This window comes from Boleophthalmus pectinirostris, unplaced genomic scaffold (genome assembly GCF_026225935.1).
Source record: "Boleophthalmus pectinirostris isolate CB_2022bp ecotype Guang Dong unplaced genomic scaffold, ASM2622593v1 HiC_scaffold_10, whole genome shotgun sequence".
NCBI lineage: Eukaryota > Metazoa > Chordata > Actinopteri > Gobiiformes > Gobiidae > Boleophthalmus > Boleophthalmus pectinirostris.
This window is the reverse complement of record NW_026570971.1, coordinates 33,436,355-33,462,737: the sequence shown is the minus strand read 5'-3', so window position 1 is coordinate 33,462,737 and position 26,383 is coordinate 33,436,355. Positions and strand designations below refer to the sequence as shown.

General features: G+C 42.6%; 1 protein-coding gene across 1 annotated transcript in view; it reads right to left on the bottom strand.

Moving 5' to 3' along the window:
• Nucleotides 1-26,383, bottom strand: part of LOC110153424 (estrogen receptor beta-like) — a 116,140-nt gene that overhangs the window by 22,346 nt on the left and 67,411 nt on the right. The window contains 6 exon segments of the mRNA XM_055157098.1: nucleotides 4,979-5,117; nucleotides 11,764-11,977; nucleotides 13,974-14,128; nucleotides 14,207-14,323; nucleotides 16,018-16,217; nucleotides 21,397-21,857. Coding sequence (XP_055013073.1) covers nucleotides 4,979-5,117; nucleotides 11,764-11,977; nucleotides 13,974-14,128; nucleotides 14,207-14,323; nucleotides 16,018-16,217; nucleotides 21,397-21,806 — 1,235 coding nt within the window. The 5' untranslated portion in view covers nucleotides 21,807-21,857.

Here is a 26,383-nt window from a genome sequence, read left to right as displayed (position 1 = left end):
GTTTTCCTTTGCCGCTAACAACAACGATTCAAAGTAGCGCTGATATCCTGTTCTCTTGGTCTCAGCTCGGTTCAAGTCTCCACCTTGTAGTTGTGTCCTTAGGCAAGACATTTCAACTAATGCAAGTATTTTTGTGTTTGTTGATAAATTTACCAATAAAGGTCCAAAGGTCCACACTATATTTCAGTCGTTTTCGTTGTGGATGCAGTGTTCGTTCAAACTAATCCGATTGAAAACGGCTCCAGAGATGGAACGATCTGGTGCTGCCACGAATTCATCTGAGTACAGATCTGATCCGGCACCGTGTGGATGCCTGAAAATGCTGATACTCTGACACACTGATGTAGGTCTGTGCACCGCAAAGTAATTCACCGCCAAAACATTACGAGGCTAAAATATCTGTCCATTCATATAAACGTGTGTCTGTGTGTACGACCTGCAGACGTATAATCTCTGAAAAGTTTCACGTGAACCATCTCCAACACGACAGAAACACAGAACAGACTCACCATCAGCAGAACAGTGTCCTTTAGACCGACAAATGCTGAACCGCATCAGCAGCACAATAGTGAGCTGCTTTTTGAGCGCTTAGTTTACGCAAATGAGTCATGTGGTTTTAAGTTTCACTTCTGTAAAATGTAAACAAATATGCTCAAAACTGTGTGGATAGAGAAGGATTGAGGACACACAAACGACGTGTGTAGACACAGATAGTTTCTGATACGGTGATACGCTGATTTGTATCAGTGTAAACGTAGACTCTGTATCTCAATCTTCTGGAACATGTTCTCTTGCAGTCGGCTGTCATGTTAAGTTGCTGAGATGTTTGTTTATGTATAAGACATTGTTTGTGGGTAATGGCCCATTGTTTAGCTAATTGCTCAATGCTGCTGATAGTAACCGCTTGTCTGTTTGTAGCTTTCTTTTATAAATGTTTTGATTGCTGAAATGATGTTCCACAACACTAATTGAATGAATTCATTACTAGTAACTTTCAACTGAGATCCTGTTTTGACCTTGTTCTTAAGTCAGGTTTTTATGGATGGGACACTAAATAATGAACTCTCTTCTCTGATAGTGAGCTGGTAGGGTTGATATTTTTCTCTTTTGCCCAGTGGTTCTTGGATTTTGGACATTACAGAAATTCGTGAAATGAACCGGATAAATCCTGACAAAGGAATGAACTGAACTCCCTCAAGGTCAAAAAACTTGACAAGGAACTATTGATTTCTGTACTTATCTTTTGAAAAAGGTGGTCTTTGGTTGTTATCATTTCATTCACTTTTGTTTAATTAAATAATCTAATTAGCAACTTTTTGGGGTGGGGATTTATTTCAAATACAGGTGATTAAATCCAAACCTTTGTTCTGTCATTCATATGCAAGCTCCAGAAACAACGTGGTCTCTTCTGTGTACCGTCCAAATACACTGATTGCCATAAACGAAAACTACAAATAAAATAAATAAATAGTTCTTACACTTGCCTAGTATGAATGTGTTTGAGAGGCTTTGTTCTTTATTATTATGATTTAAGTGTGTTTTGGTTCATTTTGTTTTGTTGCTGACTTTGCTTCCCTCTGCTCCAGGAGACTGATCCAGCTCTGATCCAGCTCTCATCCTCACCTGTGGCTTTTCATAATAACCTTAAAACCCTCAAGTCCTGTTTCCTGTCCACAGAGCTGCGTTCAGGGACAAACCTTCATCACATCCTGGACACAAATCCTCAAACTCAACACAAGAGACCGGACTGCACCTGAACGCACCACTGTTACTGAAACTCAAGTCGTAATCCAACCAGGAAGACTCCAAACCCTCTACTGTCACTCAGCCAATCACAGCCTGCTCTCTGACTCTCAACCAATCACCTCAAGACATTTATATAAACACACTCTCTCTTTAATCTCAGACCAAGTGTATATACATTTATATAATTCTGCTTTATTTGACCACTAGTCTCTTGCAATTTTTGTTACTTATTTATAATTTATTATTACTATTTATATTTTTTCTTTTTGTTATTATATTATATTGTGATGTGTGAGCTCCTGTGTCCAAATCATTTCCCTTTTGGATCAATAAAGTTTGTCTAAGTATTGTGATATCAATATATTATTGAGTTAAATACCTTAAAGTTACAGGACAGAGTTGACCTGAGTACAGCTGCTGTTATGTGAAAGGTTCATAATCATATGGTCTGGACTGTGTTCAGGTGAGATGCACAGAGACTGGTTATAATCTGAGAAGAACTGGAGTATATCAAAAAAATAAGGCCAGAACGAACACCAGAAGCAGATGTTTATCAGTTAGAGGAGTAGATCTGTGGAACAGTCTGGATGACAGGTTAAAAGGATCGACGTCAATAAAGGCATTTAAAAAAATTATAAATTTAATTCTACAGACAAATACAGAACACTAGAAAGATTTAAAGACATATTCTTGCTACATAGAGACAATAAGATAAGAATGTAGATTCTGTAGGCCACAGAAGCAGGTGAGTGTATAGAATAGAATAAATGATTTGCTCTTCTGTGCTGTGCTCATGTATTGATCATGTGCCTCTTATCTTAGCTGCTGATGCCTGACATCAGTTTCTATGCTGTGGAGAGACGGGTTATTGGGTGATAGTTGGATGGGACTGTATCCTTTGAGGGGTACAGTTTGAGGGATCCTTCAGGATCAGGATGGTACAGCTTCAGCAGGGGTGAGTCTCCTTCAGCAGCTGGTTCATTTGTGCTGCCAGGTGCTCGTGGAGAGCAGTGAGCTGCTTTAGTCAGTATGTCAGGCCCTGGTGTTTTTCATACGTGAGACTCTTTCCTGGATGTCTGCCACTGTGATGGTGACTGTACAGGGAGGTTATTTATTTTTATTTTATCCATGTTGTTGCTTGTTGTTTGCTGACAGTTGTGTTCTTGGCATCATTTGTAAACCGGGTCAGACATTCAGAAGTGACTTCACTTCAACCTAAACCCCTCTGGTCATAGTTTTATGTCAAATGTTTGTAACAGTGTATTAAGTACATGCCTGAAATCAGTAGTAAATAAACTACTACTACTACTACTACTACTGCTACTGCTACTGCTGCTGCTACTGCTACTGCTACTACTACTACTACTACTACTACTACAACATCGAAACTCCTCAACAACACAAGAAATGAAATAAAAAAATATATATATATGAATGTATAAAAAGCTAAATTTTAAAATAGATTAAAATGTTTTTTTTTATTTTATTATTCAAGTGTTTGAGCTTCCTGTTATATGGTGCTATTTTGGAGACGGTTGACCATTCAAAAGACATAATATTAAGTTTTAAATTGTTTATTGCTATGGCATACGGATACTTTTTGATACCTCAGTCAGATATATAGATTGTTTGGTATCCAGTCATACATTATACACAGGAACTGAACATGGGACCTTGCTGTCGTTGTGTGTGAGGAGTGCTAACCACTCTGCCGCCTCCTCTGTCCTGGTACAGCCTGTATTGAGCTCAGGTCGTAGAGCATAAATAACAGATATGTCAGGTCTTATATCTGTCACTTTCAAGGACTCAGCGTTTATCGTTGGTTTGTGGTTACCGACGGCAACAACACAACACTCACTACAGCTCCACACACACAGACACAGGGTGTAGTGTTCAGATGACATCACAACACTCACAGGCCTCACAGGCCTCTATTAAAGAGCCTGTACCCGTCATGTGTTTTCCATGTGATACAAAATGTGTCACATGTACAGATGTTTAATATAAGCAGCTCTTGACAGCTGTGCTCTGTCTGGATCCAATTATAAAGTGTTTTACCATCCAAGAATGAGGAAGTGCACAGTTAGCATGCTTGTTGTTAGCATTACTGGGATGGATGGATCTATCTATTTTTCTGTCTATCTATTAGGGATGCAGCGATATTTTCCCACAATTTGATACTTATCTTGATACTCGGGTCATGATATTGATTCGATTTCAATACATTTTAAGATGCAAAAAAAAATCTCATGTAATCTTTTCTGCTACTGAGTATAATAATATAATAACACTATGATATTAATGAAACATTACACACGACACATTACAGTAGAACTTGTGTACAGCTGGAGTTTATATGTGAAGTGTTTTAGTTCATTTGATTCAGTTATTTACAGCTCAGAATTTAGATTCAGTGAAAATAAGAACAGAGTTTCTCAGGCTAGTTCATATTTTATAATATAACGAGTCTACTCTTAATATAGACTGTAGGGGAGTTACACTATCACACTTTTCCTTCTTTGATGATAATTTGATGATTTCTTTTCCTCCTGAGTGTCACTGCGTCACACTCCTGTGTCCACACTCCTCTGCAGCAGCAGCAGCTCCTCTCACTCTGCCCCCTACAGTCTGTGCTGTTACAGACACACTGCTCTCTCCCATCCTCTTTCTGGACACTCAAATTATGTTATATTACATAGAAATGTCTCAGTGGACTGTTTTCTGAATAAAACTTAGGAGACAGAGTCTGAGAAAAAGGTTGAGTATATCACGAGTGAAGTCGCAGGTGTGTATACGAGCGCATTTGGTTAAAGCCGATGTAAAGCCAAAAGTGATTCTGAAGTATTTGTCATTCCTGGGTCTATCAAAGTAAAATAAAAGGCGACAGAATGATAAAATCCTCCTCTGTTTGAATATTTCAGCTGTAAGTCCCTGTGGAGCTGTTTTCTGCTCCATCTGAGGATGAGGCCAAGAGAACTGTTTCTCTTTGGACCAAAATAAATGACAACACAGCACACATGGAGGGACATGTGCATATCGACACGCGTATTGAATAAACATGTGTATCGTACCTTGAGACCAGTATCGAACGATTCAGTATTGTATAGAATATCTATCCATCTATCTGTCTATCCATTTATCCATTTATCTATCTGTCTGTCTGTCTGTCTGTCTTTTAAAATGCAAATTGTATATTGTCCATACATGGAAAATCAGGTGCTGGTGTTGGTACCTGTTGAGTTTGAAGTCCGGGGAGAAGATGAGTTTTCCTGGGTGGTCCACAGATCTCCACATGAGTCCCAGCATGAGGATCTCGAGCCAGCAGCACTTCAGCAGGTGGATCTGGTCTGACAGGCTCAGCTCCACGAAGCCTGAGGAGCACAAGTGAGAAGGTCGGATTATAATTATGACTTTATTTGGTGGGAGAAAATCTTCTTTGTCCAGTGGACTAGCGGAAAAGGAAGGAGTGAAGAGATGTTCAGGAGTGTCTAGTAATCTAACATTACAGATAAAATCAAATAAAAACTGCTAACATACTCCAGAACCTTCTTGAAGCTGCACTGTGTAACTTCTCTGGTTAAGAGTCCACCATTTGCTTGTCTCCATGGAGATGTTATTGCTTAACCTGCAAGTTCCAAAGCATGACATTAAACTTTCTGTATTTTTCTTGCCTTTATTCAATTATAGTTTTTATTGCTGAAAAATACCTTGAAAAACAATTTTTTTACTGTGCGTGGGGTCGCCTCTCGGTGGATCTGACCTGTAACTTGGTTTGGTGGCATCACCTGCTCATCCATGGAAGACGAGCCATAATGTGGGACATTCCAGCCAACGCAATAAGATCTCCATGGAGATGAACACCATTTACCAAAAACCTCAACTACAATTTCACATTATTTTAAAACCGTCTGAAGCTTGGGAAACACTGAGCTTGTTAATGTCCTGCTCCCTTTTAACAAAGAAGACCAAAACAATGAAACAACACCAGCTAATCCTGATGGTGCGTTCAATTATCCATCTAACTCGGAGGTCCAAGGACATTGCCTAGTGATACACACTGACACGCCCCTTTTCCTCGGACGGTGCAACTCAGAACTCTGAAGAGTTCACAGGAGCCCGAGCAAGGATTCCGAGACAGAATTCAACACTTCGGTGGTTTAAATGACAATTTCAGCCACTAGTATCACTGCAGTACTTTACTACATCCAGATCACTGCCTCTGGGTGTGGTGGTCGGTGTTGCGGTGGTCGGGGTCGCGGTGGTCGGTGTCACGGTGGTTGCGATGAGGCCAATATTGAACAAAGACTTGTTTTAAACGAGTGTTGCTAAACCTCCCTAGAGTCAATAACAGAAGATAAACAACAGTAACCCTGTGCACACTCTGAGGTCTGAGGTCCAGCTCCAGCTCTTGGTGCCTAAGATGAGCAGTCGGCCCTAAACTCTGGAACACTCTGCCCCTCCACGTTCCAACAGCCCCACAGTGGAGTGTTTTAAATCTCATCTTAAGACCCACTTTTATTCTCTGGCTTTTAACACCGTGTAAGTTATGTGCTCCTCTGTGTCTTTTAATTATTTTTTATATATTTTATTGGCTTTATTTATTTATTGCTATTCTATGATTTTGCTCTTATTTTATTTTACTGGTTTTATTATTTTAAGACTAATATGATTAAATCTGAGCATTTATTTTATCATTTTATTATTGCTGTTATTATTATGTATTTATGCAGCATTTTGGTTTGCGTGTGAAATGTGCTATAGAAATAAAGTGGATTGGATTGGGATTAGAATAAGAGCTTTCCGGTTGGCATCCACGTTTTTCAAACACAAGAAAACCAGAACGGGGCGGCTAGTGTGTTAGCTATGTCCATTCATACCGTTTATGCGAAACATAATAAAACACAAGTGTGGACATGATGTCATAGCCGATAGGGTGACCAAACGTCTGGTTTTCCCCGGACATGTTCGTATTTTGCGTCCTGTCTTGGGCATTCGTTTTTGTTTTTTTTTTAAGTGAAGCAAATGTCCGGGTTTTCATTACCGTTCACTGGGGGCATTAAATTGAGCGTCTCATGTAGCGTCAGTGACTCAGAAGGAGCGAGACACAAACAGTCGGTCAGTCTGTAACATGCCGAAGCACAAATGTGTATTTAACAATGACTTGTTGTCCGTCGTGGTCAGGACAAGTGGGAGGACATGTGCACAGGTTGCGAAGTGAGAGTACAGTGTCCCTCGTTTATCGTGGGGGTTACGTTCTAAAAATAACCCGCTATAGGTGAAATCCGTGAAGTAGTCAACTTTAGATTTTACAATGATTACATCTGTTTTATGTCTGTAAAACCCCTCAGCACAAACTTTCTACACTTTTATCAGTCAGGAGAGGTACAACCCTTTTTACATCCTTCTTAAAACTTATTTCTGCTGTCGTCCTTTTGTTATTTTCCTCCTTCTTTATGTAACAAATCCAAGATTCATTTATTCCGTAATGAAGACTACAGCGCAGAGTCCTGCACGTGTCCATTTTTGGAGACCTGCAGTACAGCACCACACCCGCCCATTAACTCGAGATGATATCAAACTTTTGCACTGCCTACACCACGGATTGAACCAAGACTAAACTAGAAAAGCAGTCAGACAGCACAGACCTCCGCCAAGGACGACCCCCATTTTTTATATAAATTGCGATAAAATCAGTCTTCTGGATCAGATCCGGATCAGCTTTTGGAATATGAAAGAGGATCCCATTGTCCATCCCTGAGTCAAATTTCATGGGGTTTGGTCAATAATTAACCGAGATATTGAGAAACAAAATTTTTGGCCCCATTTACCACAATGTTAACTAAAATTTCAAAGTGATCCAGAATCCAGGATTTCTTTCCGGATCACCCCCAAAATGAAATCAGTTCTTCCTTTTCACATTTCCAACAAATCCTGAAAATTTCATCATCAAAATCGGTCCATAACTTTTTGAGTTATGTTGCTAACAGACAAACAAACAAACAAACAAACAGACAAACGCCGGCAAAAACCTCCTTGGCGGAGGTAACCAGGACTAACCCAGGACTAACCTAGGACTGATTCCAGGACTGAAGAGGAGGACTAAACCAGGACAAAACCAGAACTGAAACAGGACTCACTGTCGGGACGGGCTCGGAGGTGACCGCAGGAGAAAGGACCCATGGAGAGCTCCACACCTCACGGAGTTAAACGCAGCAATCGCCCCATCGCGCTTTCCAGACAAACTGCTTGGCGTTCTCTCTCTTAAATCCAAGATTAGTCCTGGTTTAGACCTGGTTTAGTCCTAACCCATCCGTGTGTAAAAAAAACAAACAAACAAACATGCAAAATCAACACAAAAAAAAAAAAAAAGAAAAAGAAAAAAAAAATCTGCAAAACGGCGAGACAACAAAAGGTGAACCGCGACATAGCGAGAGACGACTGTAGCTCAAAGTCGAGGCCCTACCTCCCACCCCGGGTGGTTTGTAACATTAGTCTGGCTGTTTCCTACCAAGTGCAGCTGAATGCCTCTCTAAGCTTTAAACCAAACCAGAACCAGTAATCTCAATCCGTTTGACAGTTTTCACCCAATTCTCTTTTATTACCAACAGAGGCACAGTTGAAGACCCGCCCTTTTACTTTCATTCATTCACTCTTTCTTTCCTGGGAGAGCTGAATGGGCCGTTACAATGGATTTGGTATGAAAGGTCTGAATGGAGGGCTTAAAGACATACTTGAAACTCAATGGTTCAAACGGCAACAAAACATTACAGGAAGTCAAATTGTACAGTATTAAAGTAATTATTATTTTAAAGAGGTGGACAAAGGCATCAGTCGAGTTAAAAAGAGAAGTATTACAGTGGTGGATAAGAACAGCCTGTCACTGCACTGGTTCATGGTGCATATGTGAATGGACACAAAGACCATTTAGTGAATATAATGTCCTCTTTGAGAACTAAAGGTCTTCATGGGGTCTTATTCTGAGTAAAAGCTGCGAACCCTGTAGTTTAGACTAGTGGATCAGGACGAATTTTTCTGTCACAGTGCAGCTCACGTCCAACAGAGAAGTGATCGAATCCAACCTCAGCCCGATAAGCACTAAGATATTTGTGTCTGAACCCGACCAAACCCGACACAATTACAGAGGATATTGTTTGTCTCTAACAGACACAGAGACTCAAAATACAATCTTGGGATATATCAGAAATAATGAGAAGACTTTATTCCTCATCTCTCATAAAGTTGTAAATTTAAAGTGCAGCATCTCATCCACATTATCCACAGAAATTGTCCTCCAAAAATAATGAGCCCAGTCCAGAAAACTGCGCTGTGAATCCGGTTTGAAGAGTTCTTTAAAAGTAAAAAGGTGAGAGTAGTTTGTCATGTGTCTGTTTACATCCACACAGCACACGGATCGAGGTGGAGTTGCAGATTCATGATAGTGTCTCTACTTCCTGTGGACTTTATCTACAATCCTTATGCTTTAAAAATCACGTATCTGAAGTTTTGCACAACATTTCACAAATAATAACATGACTTGTATCTAAACTAGAAGTGCAGAGCTCTGATCTTTTGAACATTTAAGATTCTCAGAGCGACTGGTTTACTGTAGACACAGCTGATATGCTGATGTGTCAGAGTCCGACCCGAGCCCAAACATAAATTCTAAATATGTGTCCGGGTCCTGTCGGACTTCGGTCAGGTTTCCATGCTCTAATTTAGACCTCTACAAACAGAATCTGAAATCCATGGAATTCTTGAATTAGTAGTGTCGTAGTACTCGAGACTGGTCTTGGCCTCGAGATCGTTTTTTTTACGGTCTTGGTCTCATCTTAGACTTGAGCTCATTTGGACTCAGTCTTGAAGGTGCTGGGATTCGATCTTGTCTCAAACTCAAGGTCTCACATGAATGTCACTTCAGTTAGGAACTTGAAAAGACAGGTTTAAAAATAAAATCCTACTCACTTTCTTCAGTTTTCTGCAAAGTGCCAGTGGAAGTTGGCTAAAAGAAGGTTTCTCAAACTGTGGGTGAGGGTCCAAAAAAGGGGCACAGAGTGTTTAAGCACAGTACAATTTGCTTGGCTTATTTAAGCCTAAATGAACATCAGTCAGCACAACTGGAGATAGATTTATAAAAACACTGATAAATAAATGTTTAGAATAACAAAGATAGTCTCGATTTGGTCTAGATGGGCCGTGGTCTGGGGCTGGTCTTGGTCTCTGGACCCTGTGGTCTGGGGCTGGTCTTGGTCTCTGGACCCTGTGGTCTGGGGCTGGTCTTGGTCTCTGGACCCTGTGGTCTGGGGCTGGTCTTGGTCTCCATTAATATGGTCTTGACTACAACACTAGTTTGAAGTTTACATTTCAGGTTTCAAGCTAAAAAATGATGTGAACTTTTTTGGGTCTGACACCTGCTGGTCTCCATGGAAACCTCCTCACGGTCAGCAGTGCATCTGACAAAAGACTCAGCCCACAGACCTGATGGGAACATGCAGGAGTTCTCTTGCTGTTTGTGATAGCGTTCTGAAGGGGGGGTGACTTAGTGCAGTAAGCAAAGGGAAGGGAGACTCAGAGCGTCCACAATGAAACCGAAACCAATTAAACATGCTAGTATTTTCAATGAACAGAGCATTTCAAATCAATAAAGGGAAAGATGGTGTAAATAAGTGACGTGTTACAGTTAATCCCTCATAAAAGTGAAATACTCCTCTTTAAAACTGAAAATGTGATGTTTTTTGCGGGTCGTGGTGGAGTTTTTAAGCGGGAGTGAACTTGCTCAGGCCTGTCAGCTCCTCCTCAGCACCTCTGAGCCTTTACAAGAAACACAAAAGAACGAGGGAGAAAAAAGACGAATGGAAAACGTCTTTGTGCAGAAAAACAGCAGCTTTTGTGGTCGTCACATTAACACCTGAGAAGAAGGCACCCGCTGAGGACGAGACGAGAGAGACGGAGAGAGAGAGACGGAGAGAGAGAGAGAGGAGAGAGAGAGAGAGAGAGACAGAGAGAGGGAGAGGAGAGGGAGAGACGGAGAGAGAGAGAGAGAGAGAGACAGAGAGACGGAGAGAGGGAGAGGAGAGGGAGAGAGAGGAGAGGAGAGAGAGGAGAGGAGAGGAGGAGAGACAGAGAGGAGAGAGGGAGAGAGGGACAGGGAGAGGGAGGGAAAGAGGACAAGAAGAGAGAGAGAGAGGGAAGGAGAGAAGACAAGAGGAGAGAGTGAGGGAGTGATGGAGAATAGGAGAGGACTAAGAGGAGACAAAGAAAGAAAGGGAGTAAGGGGAGGAAAGGACAAGAAGAGAGAGAGAGATGGCGATAGAGGAGGAAAGAGGGCGAAAGAGAGAGAAAAAAAGGAGGGGAGAAGAGAGAGAGAGGGAGAGAGGGAAGGAAAGGACAAGAGGAGAGAGAGAGATGGAGAAAGAAGGGGAAAGAGGGTAAGAGAGAGAGAGAAAAAAGGAGGGAGAGGAGGAGAGGAGAGAGGGAGAGAGAGAGAGAGAGCGAGAGAGGAAGGGAGGGAGGAGGGGAGGACAAGAGGAAAGGGGGGAGAGAATGAGAGTGATTAGAGGGGGTGGAGAGAAAGTGAGAGGAGAAAGAGAAAGGGAGAGAGATGAAAAGAGAAGGGGGGAGAAAGAGAGGAATGGAGAGCGAAAAGAGAGATGGGGGAGGTTGGAGCGGATTGAAAGAGAGAGAGAGAAAGAGAGAGAGAAAGAGAGAGGAAGTACCTGCTGAGGCCTAAGAGGAGAGAGAGAAGGAGTGATGCTGAGGGCTGCACTGGAGAGAACAAGAGATGAAATCGTAAGAGGGAGAGGAGAGAGGGAGAGAAGAGACAAGGTGGAAGGGAAGAACAGGGAGAGAAAGATGAAGAGAGAGAGAGAGCGGAGAGAGGGAGAAAAAGGGAGGAACATGCACTACAGAGAAGAACAAAGAGCGGAAAAGAGATAGAACATAAAGAAGGAGAGAGAGGTTCCTGCAGTGACCTCTGACCTGTGCCGTTCCAGTGCTCGTGTTCATGTGGGCGGAGTTTACCTGGGATCTTCTTGGCCCAGCTGATCATGAGCACCAGCTCTTTATCTGCCAGGTTGGTGAGGGACATCATCATGCTGCTCTCAGTGAAGGGCTTCTTCAGCTCCTCCATCAGGTAGATCTGAGGAGGCTCTGCTTCCATGATCCTGGAGATGAACTGCTCAGGTGTGAGTGTGAGGTGTGGGCTGTGGGGGGCGCTGCTGTGGCTGTGGGACGACTGAGGGACAGAAGAGGAGCACAGATTAGACAAGAACATCGTGTAAATGTGTTAGGGATGCTCCTGTGATTCCCAGTGTTGAGCAAGATACTTCAAAACTGTAATGTGTTATTTCTTACTCGTTACTGTCATTTCAAAGTAATTTGTTACATTACAGGTTAGGCATTACTCTACTATATGCATTACTTTTAAGTTACTCTCAGCAAAATAAGTAGAACTATGGAGTTGGCGATCTAAATGTGGCTCAGTTAGCTCCTCACACAATGTGCAGCTTCAGCTCGACCTGTGCTCTGTGTGGATGTAAACAGACACACGTGAGGAACTACTCTCACCTTTTTACTTTTAAAGAACGACTCAAACTGGATTCACAGCACTGTTTTGAGGACTGGATGTCATTATTTGCAGAGGACAGTTTCTGTGGATAATGTGGATGAGATGCTGCAGTTCATATTTACTACTTTACGAGAGGTGAGGAAAAATTATTTTTGCTGTTTCCTGTGTTTGTATGTTGCATCTCTGTGTCACTCCTCTGTCTCTGATGGTCTGTTTTATTGGCTGTTGCACACACATGCGCACACACACACACACACACAAGCGCAGGAGCTTCAAAATTGCAAACAAAGACACAAAGTCAGGTCACACCTCCTGGAACTCGGGGAGAAGCAAAATCAGGCAAATTCTCCTGTATAGTGTATAGGCCTTAAATAAGACATTTTGACATGATTCACAATGACGTTATGTATCTGCAGATCTCATGGTGGTTTTAGTGAATTTGTATAAAGAAAAACAAAAACCCACCACTTCAATTCAGGTTACAATTGCATTGAAACGTGCGTTACTGACATTTGTACCAAGTAAAATATTACCTTTTTTTTTTCTGTAATGCCTTACTTTACTGCATTAGAGGAAAAAACAATGCATTACAGTAATTTGTTGCTTTTGTAACATGTTACTCCCAACACTGCAGATTCTGTTTACGTAGACATACTGTAAAACACTTGAGCCTGTTGCCTCTGTCTCTGTAACTGCTGCTCTCAGACTTAGGGCTGTCGCAATAACTGCAAAACTGAATCATTGCGGTACTAAAAGGGCCACTGTGATCACTGCATGTGATCACGTGACCCAACCCAGAGTCCTGCACGGGTCCACTTTTAGAGACCCACACACGCCCGGATCATTTAACATTCTACCCATTAACTGCCCATGCCCGTGATAACCCGTGATAACCCAGGACGAACCCAGGACGAACCCAGGACTAAGGTGCGCCCGCATAGACCGTCTGGTGACCACAGGAGAAAGGACCAGTGCAGAGCTCCACGCCGCATGGAGTAAGTGCACCCGTCGCCCGATTGCGCATTGCGGACAAGTGCTCCGCATGCTCGGGGCTCTCTCTCTCTCTCTTAAGTCCGTAGGTGCTCGAGCCGGTCCAGGACTCTGACCCGAGGTGCCACAGTGAGAGCTAGAGAGATGCAGCAGCACTTGTTCCAAAGCCACGCTACATACACTATATCCGCACGACAACCAAGGTACATGTGCATCTGTGCAACAAGCACATCATCAGAGAGAGTTTTCAGAGCCACTGGAAATATTATAACTCTGGGGGGTGTGGGGTGGGGGAGGGGGTGTGATATCACTGCATACGGCTCTGTTGAGCTACTATACACACCGCAGGAGAAATTCCCTAACCACAATAACCCTACTCAGACTCGTCATTTTGGTCTTGAAATAACCTGCCCTGCATGATCCTGGGGTTTTTATTTAGTTATTTTGTCCCTAAATCAAGATATGAACTTTAAAGGTGAACTGTGTAATTTTACAGGTGGACGATGCATCACCATGGAGATGCTGTTGCTTTGCCTGGCATTTTTCACAGTATGATATTAAACTTATCTGTCTCTGTGGGCCTGTTTACAGTAGAATACAGATTATCCATTGTAAAAAAAAACAGCTATAATGAAGTCATAAGACAGGTTGAATGTCGTACAGGGGTTATTACCTGGGGGAGGGGGGTGACAGGGGCGAGGGGGGGCTCCAGGTGTAACTGTCTCTGACTCCGACAGGTGAGGCCCACCCGCACCAGGCCCCGCCCCCCCGTCAGGTTACCACGGCGATGACGAGAGCCTCTGTAACTGCAGCGCTCCCTCCTCACACCTGCAGGAAAGAGAACAGCTCCAGAACACGTCCACAGAGATGTTCTCCTGTGTTTACCACAACTCTGCTCACACTCACCACACTTCATCATCCCGACCTCGTAGCACTTTCGCAGCCTGCAGGCCTGACAGCTCTTCCTCCGGTTCTTGTCGATGGTGCACTGGTTTGTGGCTGGGCAGATGTAGTCGTTGTGACCTGGAACAGTCCAATTCAGATTATTTAAAGATGCAAATATATGAAACTTTTCTAATGTGGAACAAAGATAGCATAGAAATGATACTAATGTAATGGTACTGATGGTTTAATGATACTGGTTTAATGCTCAAGCACAAAGATGCCAGTACCAGATTTACATTTCATTTACACAAATTCTTTAATACACTGTAGTTGTTATACAAGGTACAAGAGTTTCGAGCCGGTCTAAGTCTAAGTCCAGTTTATACTCTGTATACTCCTCGTGAGGAAGGCCTTGTCTAAGTCTTGGTCTTAGTCCAGGTCTTAGTCTAAGTCCAGTTCTTGTGTGTACCTTGTAGGGCCCTACCAAGATGGATTTTTTTGATCCGATATGATATTGATACAGGCTTTGGAGCTGCCGATCGTCGATATAAAAGTCGATATTTGTAGTGATGTTAAAATTCACTTTGAATCTTCAACTGGTGATAAAACTTAGATCTCCATTAGATTTTAAGTTGCGTTTGTTTAGGCGACATTTACTGTTATTCTGCCTATTTACAGTCATATTTAAAGACAGTAGGTCGGCCTAATGGCATTTTTGCATGTGCACCGTGGTAATTGATTATATGTGTAAATGCACCACACCTTTATTCACAGCTCATACAGCCACTATAGTCACTTTACAGTGGGCCAGTGTAAGAGAAAACAGGCTGTTTGTGTGTGGCCAAAAGAAAGAACCAAAAGTACCTTCAAAACCAACACATTTGTAACACTCTCCACTCACACAAACACCTCTCACATCACATCTGTCTGTGGGGACGGTCCTCTGTCTCTGGGGACGGTCCTCTGTCTGTGGGGACGGTCCTCTGTCTGCGGGGACGGTCCTCTGTCTGTCTGGGACGGTCTCTGTCTGTCTGTGGGACGGTCTGTGGGACGGTCTGTCTCGGGGATCTGTCTGTCGGGGACGGTCCTGTCTGTCGGGACGGTCCTCTGTCTGGGGACGGTCCTGTCTGTCTGTCGGGGACGGTCCTCTGTCTGGTCCTCTGTCTGTGGGACGGTCCTGTCTGGTCTGTCTGTGGGACGGTCCTCTGTCTGCGGGGACGGTCCTCTGTCTGTGGGACGGTCCTCTGTCTGCGGGGACGGTCATCTGTCTGTGGGACGGTCCTCTGTCTGTCTGTCTGGGGACGGTCATCTGTCTGCGGGGACGGTCATCTGTCTGGGGACGGTCATCTGTCTGTGGGGACGGTCATCTGTCTGTGGGGACGGTCATCTGTCTGTGGGGACGGTCCTTCAGTGTGCTGAAGTTCACTTTTACTTTTAGTCAGTATCATGGATCAGACACAAGAGGAGTTAAAGCAGCACCTCAGTGTTGTGTCCTGGTGTAAACAACAACACGTCAGTCACATGACTCACGTGACATTGGGAGTCACATGACTCACGTGGGGGTGCATTCAGGGGCATTACTGCATTATACACACAGTCAGATTACTCCTCTGGTAAATACTGACAAAGCACCACATAATAGGACTATCTGCCCATATTGGCAAGATTTAGGCTGATAGCTGATATGTCTCCAAGTGTCCATATCGGCCAATAATATCGATCAACTAATGTACTGGTCAGGTCCTAGTACTGTCTCTACTCCTCTTGAAGAAGACCTCGTCTTAGTCTTGGTCTAAGTCTTGGTCTTAGTCCAGGTCCAGTTCTTGTTGTACCTTGTATGCTCCTCTTGAAGAAGGCCTTGCAGCCCTCACAGGACCAGACGCCGTAGTGGTATCCGGAGGCGTAGTCGTGACACACGGCGCAGAAGTGCATGTCCGAGCGTAAGGGGGCGGAGCATGAGCTGACCCCCTCTGGCCCCTCCTCCTCCACATGCTTCAGGGTCGTGACCTTTGACCCACAGCCCAGGAGAGCACTGGAACATCAGAAAAACATCACTAATATAGAAAAGTTTAACCCAAGGCTGCTCAATTATAGCAAAATAGAGCAATTTATAACAAAACTGAAATCATGATCATTTCAAACATCAATAGCAAAGCAGACCACTTTTCAAAAGCTCAAGTTTATCGTTTAAATAATTCAGAAAAAAAAACATAAAAGAGTGAGATAAAGAGCTGATAAAGTTGAGTTTCAGTGAAATTCTCCAAACAATTTTAGTTCATTCACATTTGTGTGAAACTCAAGTAAGACATTTCCACACACATTTTAGCATTTTTATGATGAAGTGTAAATGATGATCTGAATGTTGATATCGAGAGTGAAAAATAAATGCATTATTGACATTTTTTCCATTTTTGTCTGAGTAAAGAGGAGCGTCATGGGGACAGAGTGACATCGCACAAGTCAGAAAGAGAGGGAGAAAGAGAGAGAGAGACAGAGAGATAGAAGACAAGTAAAGGAGTGTGAGGTATTACAGCTGACGGGAGAAGAGAAAAAGAGAGAGAGGAGGGAGTGAAGACAGTTACAGGAGTGTGAGATATTCCAGCTGACAGGAAGAAAGAGAGAGAGGAAGAGAGAGATAAGAGAGAAAGGGACAGAGGGGAGAAAAGAAGAGATAAGAGAGAGGTGCAGTGAGACAAAGAAGAAGAGAGAGATAAGGTGAGAGTAACCGAAGAGAAGGAGAAACACAAAGAAATGAGAGAGATGAAGAGCGAGAGAGTGAAAGAAGAGAGAAAAAGATTAGACAGAAAGTTAAGAGAGAGAGAGACAAAGAGACAAAGAGAGGAGGGGGGGAAGGAGAGAAAGAGAGAGTAAACAGTCCTGTGTCAGACTCTGGACGTGATAATGACTCAGGTAAAGACGTGTCTAAGAAAATGACAAAGCCTCTCGAAGTCTGAGCGGAATAAGTGTCTGCTTTTCATAGTGGAAAATCGTACTCGCCTCTCCACAGATCTGACCCGGAACTTGGACTGGTGGTACTACAGTCATAAAACTATAGGACTAAAATAAAGAAAAGTGAATGAGGACAATAAGGATGTTGGAAATATTCTCAAACATTTTAGTTTTAGGGTGTATGGGAGAAAAAGTCATTCTCTTTTAAGGAAGGTAAAAGCGTTACAGCAATTTTGTTAATAAAAAAAAAAAAAAAGAAAAGTAAGTTCCATGAAGTTGTGACAGTGGAATGTTTTAACTTTTAACTTTAACTTATGTCATCTTAAAGGTTGTATGGAGGATTTTTTTTAGGTTCAAATTGTCATTGAAAGTTACAGAAACCATTACAGAAACACAGTAGCCTTGTAATTATGATGACCAAAAAAAAAAAAAAGAATGAAAATCTATCAACTGTGATCGTAGTGAGTCCAGACAAACATCAGCCAATAGATAATGAGACTATCTCTTTATCTATTGGCTGTTATGTTGTCAATCAAACTCCCTATGTTTCTAGTGTAACTGACTCGCCGGCGCTCGGGGATTATGTGGTTTTTGCAGCGGTTCTTAGAGGCTTTTTCAAACTGTCGCTTCCTCGCAATTCGCACAAAGTTTGTTGCGATGGCGGACGAGAATCCACGACCAGTTCGCCGCAAAAGAAAGTCCGTTTTTGAGGTCGCTGAAAGAAGAAAAGAAGGAGAAAAGGAGCGAAGACAAACTGAGGTGATTCTTGGAGAGTCCTTCCAGCGATGGCGCGAATGAAGCAGACGAAGGGTCTAAAAACTGACGTGTCGGTCACTAAATTACTTCTAGACAGGTCACTTCAACAGTAATTCTGAACGCACATTGGATGTAAACAAGCGTGATTTCTAGAGTAAAGAGGCGGGAGGAGGTGTTTCTACTGATGGAGCTGTGGAGGAGGAAGGTTGTGTCACACAAGCACAACATTTGACAAAGGACTGTCGCTGTGTTTTTCTTCCCTGAAAAAATCCTCTATACAATCTTTAAGGCCCACTTTTATTCTCTGGCTTTTAACACCGCATGAGTTGTGTACTATTGTGTGTCTTGTATTTGTTTTATTTATGTATTTTATTTTATTCATTGTTTTATCATTTTAGCTTTATGCATTTTAACACTTTTTAATTATTGTTTTTACCGTATTTTCCGCACTATTAGGTGCTCTGGATTATAAGCCGCACTGTCATTAAATGGTCTATTTTTGAACTTTTTTCACAAATAAACCGTACTGGACTTTAAAGGAAACCCAACAGCGTGATGGGTGAGTGGTTTTGTTTGTTTGTTTGTTCACGGTGACTCTGGGCTTTGTTCAGTTGTGGCGTGTAGGGAGGGTGTGTCTGGGACCAACGGATTGTCGGCGTGTTCGCAGTGACTCAGTTGTTCAGTTGTGTCTAGAAGTGGCACATTGCACTCACTTTTTCGGTTCGTTCCTCCGTTCCGTTCCTCGTCGGCGTGGAGTGATGAGTGTGTCTGTGGGTGTGTTTCTCTGTGCGGTCGCTGTCTGCTCCGTGTGTGTTTGTGTGTTCTGTGGGTGGTGCGGCTTTGTAGTTTACTGAAGTCATGCTGGGACACCTGAGTGGATTCATGTATAGGGTGCTCTGGATTGTGGGACGCGTGGCCGTTTTTTGATGGGGTTGGAGGCGCATCTTATAGTCCGGAAAATACAGTCTTTTACGTTCTTAATCTGTGCTACATGTAGGATTCAGCAGCGTCGTAGACTCATTTTGGAACAAATGCATCAAAAAAGTATTAAAAATCAGAAAAACTAATATCAAAACTAGATATTCATTCGAGATGGTATCAATACTGAAAAATCCCATTCACAGAACAGAAATGAAGCTTTCCTGAATACTGTATTTTTTCAGGCTAAATGTGCACCGAATTATAAAGCGCATTAAATAGAACAAAAGGACGACACTTGAGACTGGTCCTTAGCCCAGGCGTCCATGATCCATCGGCAGATCGTGGCATAACTCACCCGGGGTTGCCTCCGTGTCTTGGTGAATGTGGATTATGAACGTGAATGTTGGAGTCGATCTTTTAAGTTTTTTTTTTTTTTTATTTCCTATGAGAACGACTCAAATATACATTGAGTAATAATGTGTTTAATGCAGCTTTGACACATTTGTTCACATTTACTGAAGTCGTGCTGGGACACCCGAGTGGATTCATGCATAGGGCGCTGTGGATTGTGGTGCGTGCAGTCGTATTTTGATGGGGTTGGAGGCTTATGAGTGCACCCTATAGTGTAGAAAATACGGTCATTATGATTTACTGCCTTTTATTGTATTAAATTCTCTGTGCAGCACTTTGGAAACTGTCATGTTTATAAAATGTGCTATAGAAATAAAGTGGATTGGATGAGTATGGAACGTACTTGTAAAACCATATCACTACGTACCAAGATAAAAACTGTTCACTTGAAAACTGCTGCCGTCACGAGGATTGGGTATGATTAAGAGGTCGGTGATATGATACACACCTCAATACACAGGCCACGATATGATACATAACTTCATACAGTGAGCTTTTGATTCGTTACAAAATATTTCAAATCGATTCAATACGGTTCAGTAAAAATAAAAGGTTAAATCATGTCTGTGATACTAAAAGTCTTTGTTAAATTGCTTCTTGTGCAAAGTTCATATGAAACACCCCCACTCATTTTACTCATCAAAACAGTGAAAATGTCAAATGTGTCACACAGTTTCCTTCCTCTGAACAAACAAAACAACAAAACTGTAGCTGTAACTAAATAATTTAGTAAAATATACGAAAAAATATGATATATCGATACAGCAGCGCAAGATATCAATACTGTATCAACACATTCAACGATACAATATATCAATATTTAGATATTTTTGTACACTCCTAGTAGGGTTGCTCGATTTTGGTCAATATTCAAATCACGATTATTCAGACGATTATTTTTAAGTAGCATGATGCATTTATTCATCATTTCTCTCTTTCAAAAACAAAAACAAAAATACAAAACACTTTGTTATTGATAATTTACACAAAACTTTCAAATTGAAAATAAATATAGGCTACAAATATGTTTCTCACACTCACACCTACACAACCGATCCAGGCCACAGCCGATGACGTCATCACACGGTGCTGTTTGTTTACCTGTGCACAGCAGAGCAAACTCTTTAGCGGAGAAATTAAATCCAGAGACAGAAATATCTAATAAATAGATATTTCATAATGAGCAAACATGCCATGCTTTGGCTCACCTCGTCCAACCAGACCAAAGTCCCAACTGTGCCGAGCCTGGACACGGTTTGATCGCGGTCACACTAAACAAATGTACCAAAGCTTTAGGGGTGATCCCTGCTTGGGCACAGTTCTGAAGTCCTAGTGTGAGCACACCTTTAATCGTTTCAACTTGATTATATGAGTTTGGAGGTAGTCTGACACACAAATTGAAATCGTGATCAAAATTAAATTAATTGCACAGCCTTAACTCCTAACCATGACATCACAAGGTGGAACAGAGCAGTTTGAGCTTTAGAGATGTAGACAGACAACCGTATTTTCCTGGCTATTAGACCTCCAACCCCATCAACAAATGACCGCGTGCCCCACAATCCAGAGCGCCCCATACACGAATCCACTCAGGTGTCCCAGTACGACTTCAGTAAACTACAAAGCCGCACCACCCGCAGAACACACAAACACACACTGAGCAGACAGCGACCGCACAGCCAAACACACCCACAGACACACTCATCACTCCACGCCGACGAGGTACGGAACGGAGGAACGAACCGAAAAAGTGAGTGCAATGTGCCACTTCTAGACACAACTGAACAACTGAGTCACTGCAAACACGCCGACAATCCGTTGGTCCCAGACACACCCTCCCTACACGCCACAACTGAACAAAGCCCAGAGTCACTGTGAACGAACAAACAAAACCACTCACCCATCACACTGTTGGGTTTCCTTTAAAGTCCAGTGCGGTTTATTTGTGAAAAAAGGTCGAAAATAGACCATTTAATGACAGTGCGCCTTATAATCCAGAGCCCCTAATAGTGCAGAAAATACGGTAATAATAAAGTGTTACTCAAATGTGTGAATGAAACAAACACAACTCCAGGTCTGTTTTTGAGCAGGTAAAAACATTATAACATGACTTAAACCTCACAAGAGTCACTCTGGAGTAATATATGACCTTTATTGAAAACAGCGCCACCCACCTGCTGCTGGGAAACTGCGGTTTGGCTTCGATCCAGGCGTGGTGGGGGGTGGGCTCGTTGTAGAGGAGGGGGGGAGGGCAGTGCAGAGCCAGAGCGGGGACGTTGCCGTGTCCGTGGGGCGACCAGAAGGGGGCGTCAGCGAGCGCGGGCCGGGGGTAGCTGAGCACAGAGGGGCTGTAGAAGGAGAGCGGCGTGGGGGGGTAGTCCTGGGAGCTGTCGGTGTAGGGAGCCGGGATACAAACCGCGTGGTCCAGTCCGGAGGAGGGGTTGTAGACCGGAGCGCCGTGCCCAGGGGAGAGAGTCCGATCCTGGTGTGCTTTACTGGAGTCGGCCTCCTGCAACTGGAGCAGAGGCTGGGGCTCCGGAGCAGAGGGGGACGACATGATGCAGCTGTCCCCACTGCGCAGCATCCAAGGAGGGTGAAGAGGAGGGGACGCTGCCTGCTCCCACGGAGGAGAAGTCTGCAAAGAGAGGAAAGGGTAATGTTAAGATCTGCTTTAGAAGATGAAGATGTAGAGAAGAGGGTCAGAGGAGCAGAGGAGAGGAGAGGAGGTGCAGAGGAGAGGGTCAGAGGAGCAGAGGAGAGGGTCAGAGGAGTCAGAGGAGCAGAGGAGAGGGTCAGAGGAGCAGAGGAGAGGGTCAGAGGAGCAGAGGAGAGGGTCAGAGGAGCAGAAGATGCAGAGGAGGGGGTCAGATGGAGCAGAGGGTCATTAAAAACCAGGAGTTATTGAAACAGCTGCTGTCCCTTTTTTCCCTGAACTTGAAGCTTTTGACAAACAAATGAATTTTAATGGAAAATGCAGCTCAGATGGAGCACGTGCACGAGCCCTCATCATCTCTCCTCATGAGGTTTTCAATATTAGATTTTGTTAAAATGCACTGTGCTACTTTTCTGGTTTCCGCTACCATGGAGATGACACTGCTTTACCTGGAATATTCCTCAGTGTGGCATTAAAGTTTTCTATCTTGCAGTTATTCAATTACAGGTTTAACTATTGCCCAGGATTAACTTAAGACGTGCAGTCTGACTGTGAGCGGACTCCGGACCCGCCTGTCCTCATGGAGATAGATAAGCTTAAAGACACACTGTGGAACATTCACAGCAAGGCAATAAAATCTCCATGGAAACACGCATGTAAGGAACCCTCCATCAGAAAAGTTACATAGTGCACCTTTAATCTTTATAAAATGATGTGTATATATGTCACAGGGTTGAGTGTCGTTACTCTGGTCATGAAGTCAAATAAATGATGTCAATGTAAAACGATGACATCACCAGTACAACAGCACAATAACACTCATGACTCATGAGATTTTTCTATTGGCTCATAAAATGATGAAGCCTTTTTCTCAGAGACATAATAAACTAGTTTAACCACAGAGGTCAAAGGTCAAACTCAGATCATGTTTTTTTTGTTTTGTTCGTTTATTAAATCCAAACAAATTGGATGTTGTATTTCAGATGCTGGAATCAGAAATAAACTCAGGTCTAGTCTTTCCTAATTTGGTGAAGTTTATAATCAGACTTGCTGGTGGGGCACGGACAGAAGATAAACAGATTTCATAGGCTAAATGTTGATAAGCAACCACACTGTAAACAAGATTATGATTTGTTTTTAGTAGATTTTTTTATGGTAAATGGTCACATTTTTATGTAGTGTTTTCCACCTTCAAGACTCAAAGCACTTTACAACAAGGAACCACACACCCATTCACACACACAGACACACACACACACCCATTCACACACCAGTGTACACAGACAGTGGGGAGCGGTGGGTTAAGTCTGTTTTTGATGCAGTGCTGACCTGAGTCGACCCTTCAACAAGTCCAGAGGAAAACACTAGATAGACTTTAGAACTCCACGTGTTCACGTGGGGAGGTGGTGATACGAAGCCTGTGAGGACTCGCAGTATTTTGGCCCTGTCTGTGTCTCTGCAGGATCTGGACTCTGCACATGTGGAGTTTACTACAGGAAGAGCCACAGCTCAGACTCGTCCAAAAAGAACCAGAGATCAGACCAGAAACATCTGAAACATCTGCATGTGAGTGTGAGTGTGTGATCACGGTACCACTCTGAACAGGAGACTGTGGGGGCATCACACCTCATGTTCTGGACCAGAGCTTTTTCTACACGGAAACTGCAGCTCCAACAGTGTCAGGAGGCACTACAGATTCCACTGCTTTGCTTTGGAGCTCATCTGTGCTCTCTAAAAGTGAGCCGTACTGAGCTGTACCAGGCCGTCCGAGGGTCAGAACATCTCACATGAGGAAGTGTTACCTTACAAAGCCGTCTCTCTCTGTGTGTGTTTACACTAGCTTTAGCTTTAGCTTTAGCCTCGCCTCACAGCTCCACAAACCTGGAATTACCAAACGTCTTTTTGTGAAATGCTGAGATCAGCCTTATGATTAAGAGTATCATTCAGCACCGAAAATGTAATTTTTACAAAAACAGAGCTAATCTAATCTCAATATTCAATATGTCAGAAAAATTGTTGGCTATTAAAAAACAAAAACAAAACACAAAGACATGTGTCACATCTGCACCGATGAGCTCTGTCCAGATCCAGGTCCAAAACCAAACAGGGCACAGGGTCACGGGGTCATCGCCCGGGCAACGTGACCCAAAACACTGACTTTTCACCCGTTCAAAGAGACGTCAATAACTGCAAAGGTACAAGAACAATGAGGGGGAAGAACGAGAGAGTGGACTCTGGACCAGACAGAGTCCACAGCAGCTGTGCTGGAATGTTCCACAGTATGGCATTACACTAATCTACTGTATATCCACGGAGACAGGCCAAGTTACAGGTCAGATCTGTAGAAAAGATATTTTGCATTAAGATAAAAACACTTAATGCCAAACAGACAAATGTAATGTCGTACTGTGGCATATTAGATTTTCTTGTTCAGTGGAAAAAGATGAATGGAAATTGTACTGTAAACAAAATAAACAAACTAAAATATCTTTTTCAGAGAGGAGGGTGAGTGCCTCAGTGGGTCAGTTAAGTTTATGTCAGGTGCTCATCACGATCACAGTGGGAAAACATCACTTACAGACATTTAAAAGAACAATCTGAGGCACTCCTACTGCATTAAAACGTCCTTTAATATAAAACAGGACTGGCCTACACATTTGGGCTGCGGGGGTCTTCTTCAGATCATACAACAATGAAATGATGCCAGGTGCTTTTAAACAGAAGGGTCACAGGTCACATGATCTCAAATAAACACAAGACAAATAACAAACATAATGATTTGAGATGGTCTAAAAAACATCTACAATGTAATTAAAAAAACATAATTAACAGTCATATTTGTATTTTTCGGACTATAATTCACACTTTTTTCATGGTTTAGGTGTTTCCTGTGACTTATACTCTGGTGCGACTTAGAGGTTATTTTCATCTTTGGTAGTGTGTGAGTAATATAAACATAAGTAGAGGTTCTCTTTGTTTTGTTGTTTGCGATAAACTTTTCTTTATTGTGTTTTGGCCCATTTTGGCCTCATTTGCAAGCGTCATATAAAAAGGTATAGCATGAATCTGGGCACAGTACCTCTTAAAGGTGCAGTATAGTCAGAGCATCTCAATTTATTATGGCTGCATAACTAATGTATATTATGTTTGTTACTTATGTTTAGAGTTGTTTAATATATCTATGTGTTTTATTATGTATAGTTGTATAGTTAATTAATATAAATTTTTTATGCCTTGTTTTCCACAGAACCACACACTTACACCATTTTCTCCTAATACTGGATACTCAATAAAGCACACTATTCAAGACATCTGGCTGATCCTTCCAAGGGCACCATGCAGCGGGTTAATACAGACAGCACCCCTTAGTATATTTTACAATGTGACTTGTATGTTTTTTTCCTTCTTCATGACAGTTTTTGGCTGGAGCGACTTATACTCCAGAGCAACTTATTGTCAGAAAAATACAGTACTACACATAGATTTCCTCAACATCTACATGACAAAAAAACAAATAGAATGACAGACACGTTTATAAGTTACCAGAGTATAGTAAAAAGGCACGTTTAGATGAGATTAGATAAGATGTACAACACCAGGGCAGGAAATGTATTAGTAAAGCTGCACAGCAAGAAGGAACCTGGTCAGTTATAAAAATACAGAAAAAACAAGGTCTTCAGAGTGTACTGTTACTTGAGCCAATCAACTCAAACTCATGGCCATCGAAGTAATCCCAAAACTGTCAGACGGAGCACAGAGGGAAGCACTGGGTACACACCTTAAAGGAAACAATACAGAGAGCCCATGTCACACTATTCTGATCTATGTTCTAATGTTGTTTCCTCATCACACCTTCACTAGAATCATTTGGATCATAATTTTAGTCTTGGAACTGCCGATCTCTACTGAACAAAAGGTAAAAGGAGCTGTTAATACAACCACTAAACACTACTTCACAAGAGGATGTACCAACACAGACGAGAGAGCAGCAGTGGACCTCAGTCTGCTGTACATCTCCACTTAAAAGCCACGAGCCACTCATTTGAAGACAGTGAGGTACAGATCTTAGCCAGAGAAAATAAATGATTTGAGAGGGGAGTGAAAGAAGCCATTTTTGTTAAGAAAGAGAATCCTTCTCTAAACACAAATGAAGGACTCACACACCATCCATCTTCTATTTACAACTCCATCCTCAAACCTAAATCAAAACAAACAAGAGAACAACAGGTGTATCCAGGTCAGGTCCAGAGGTGTGGAAGCTCCATTATGGCCCTGAATTGTTCTGTTAATTAGACCCCACCCCCTGTACAGGTCAACAGGCCGAACTAACAAACACAAACTGTAAACAAGTGTGTGTGTTAGTTTCAGTGTAGTTAGCTCCTCCTGCAGATATAAGGAAGTGTCCACCAGCGTCGGACCACAACTGAAGAAGCAGCTTGGATGAGCTGCGATACGTTTTTAAACACACTAACTTTTCTCCAGTCGACAAACTGAATTTTCTCCTTACC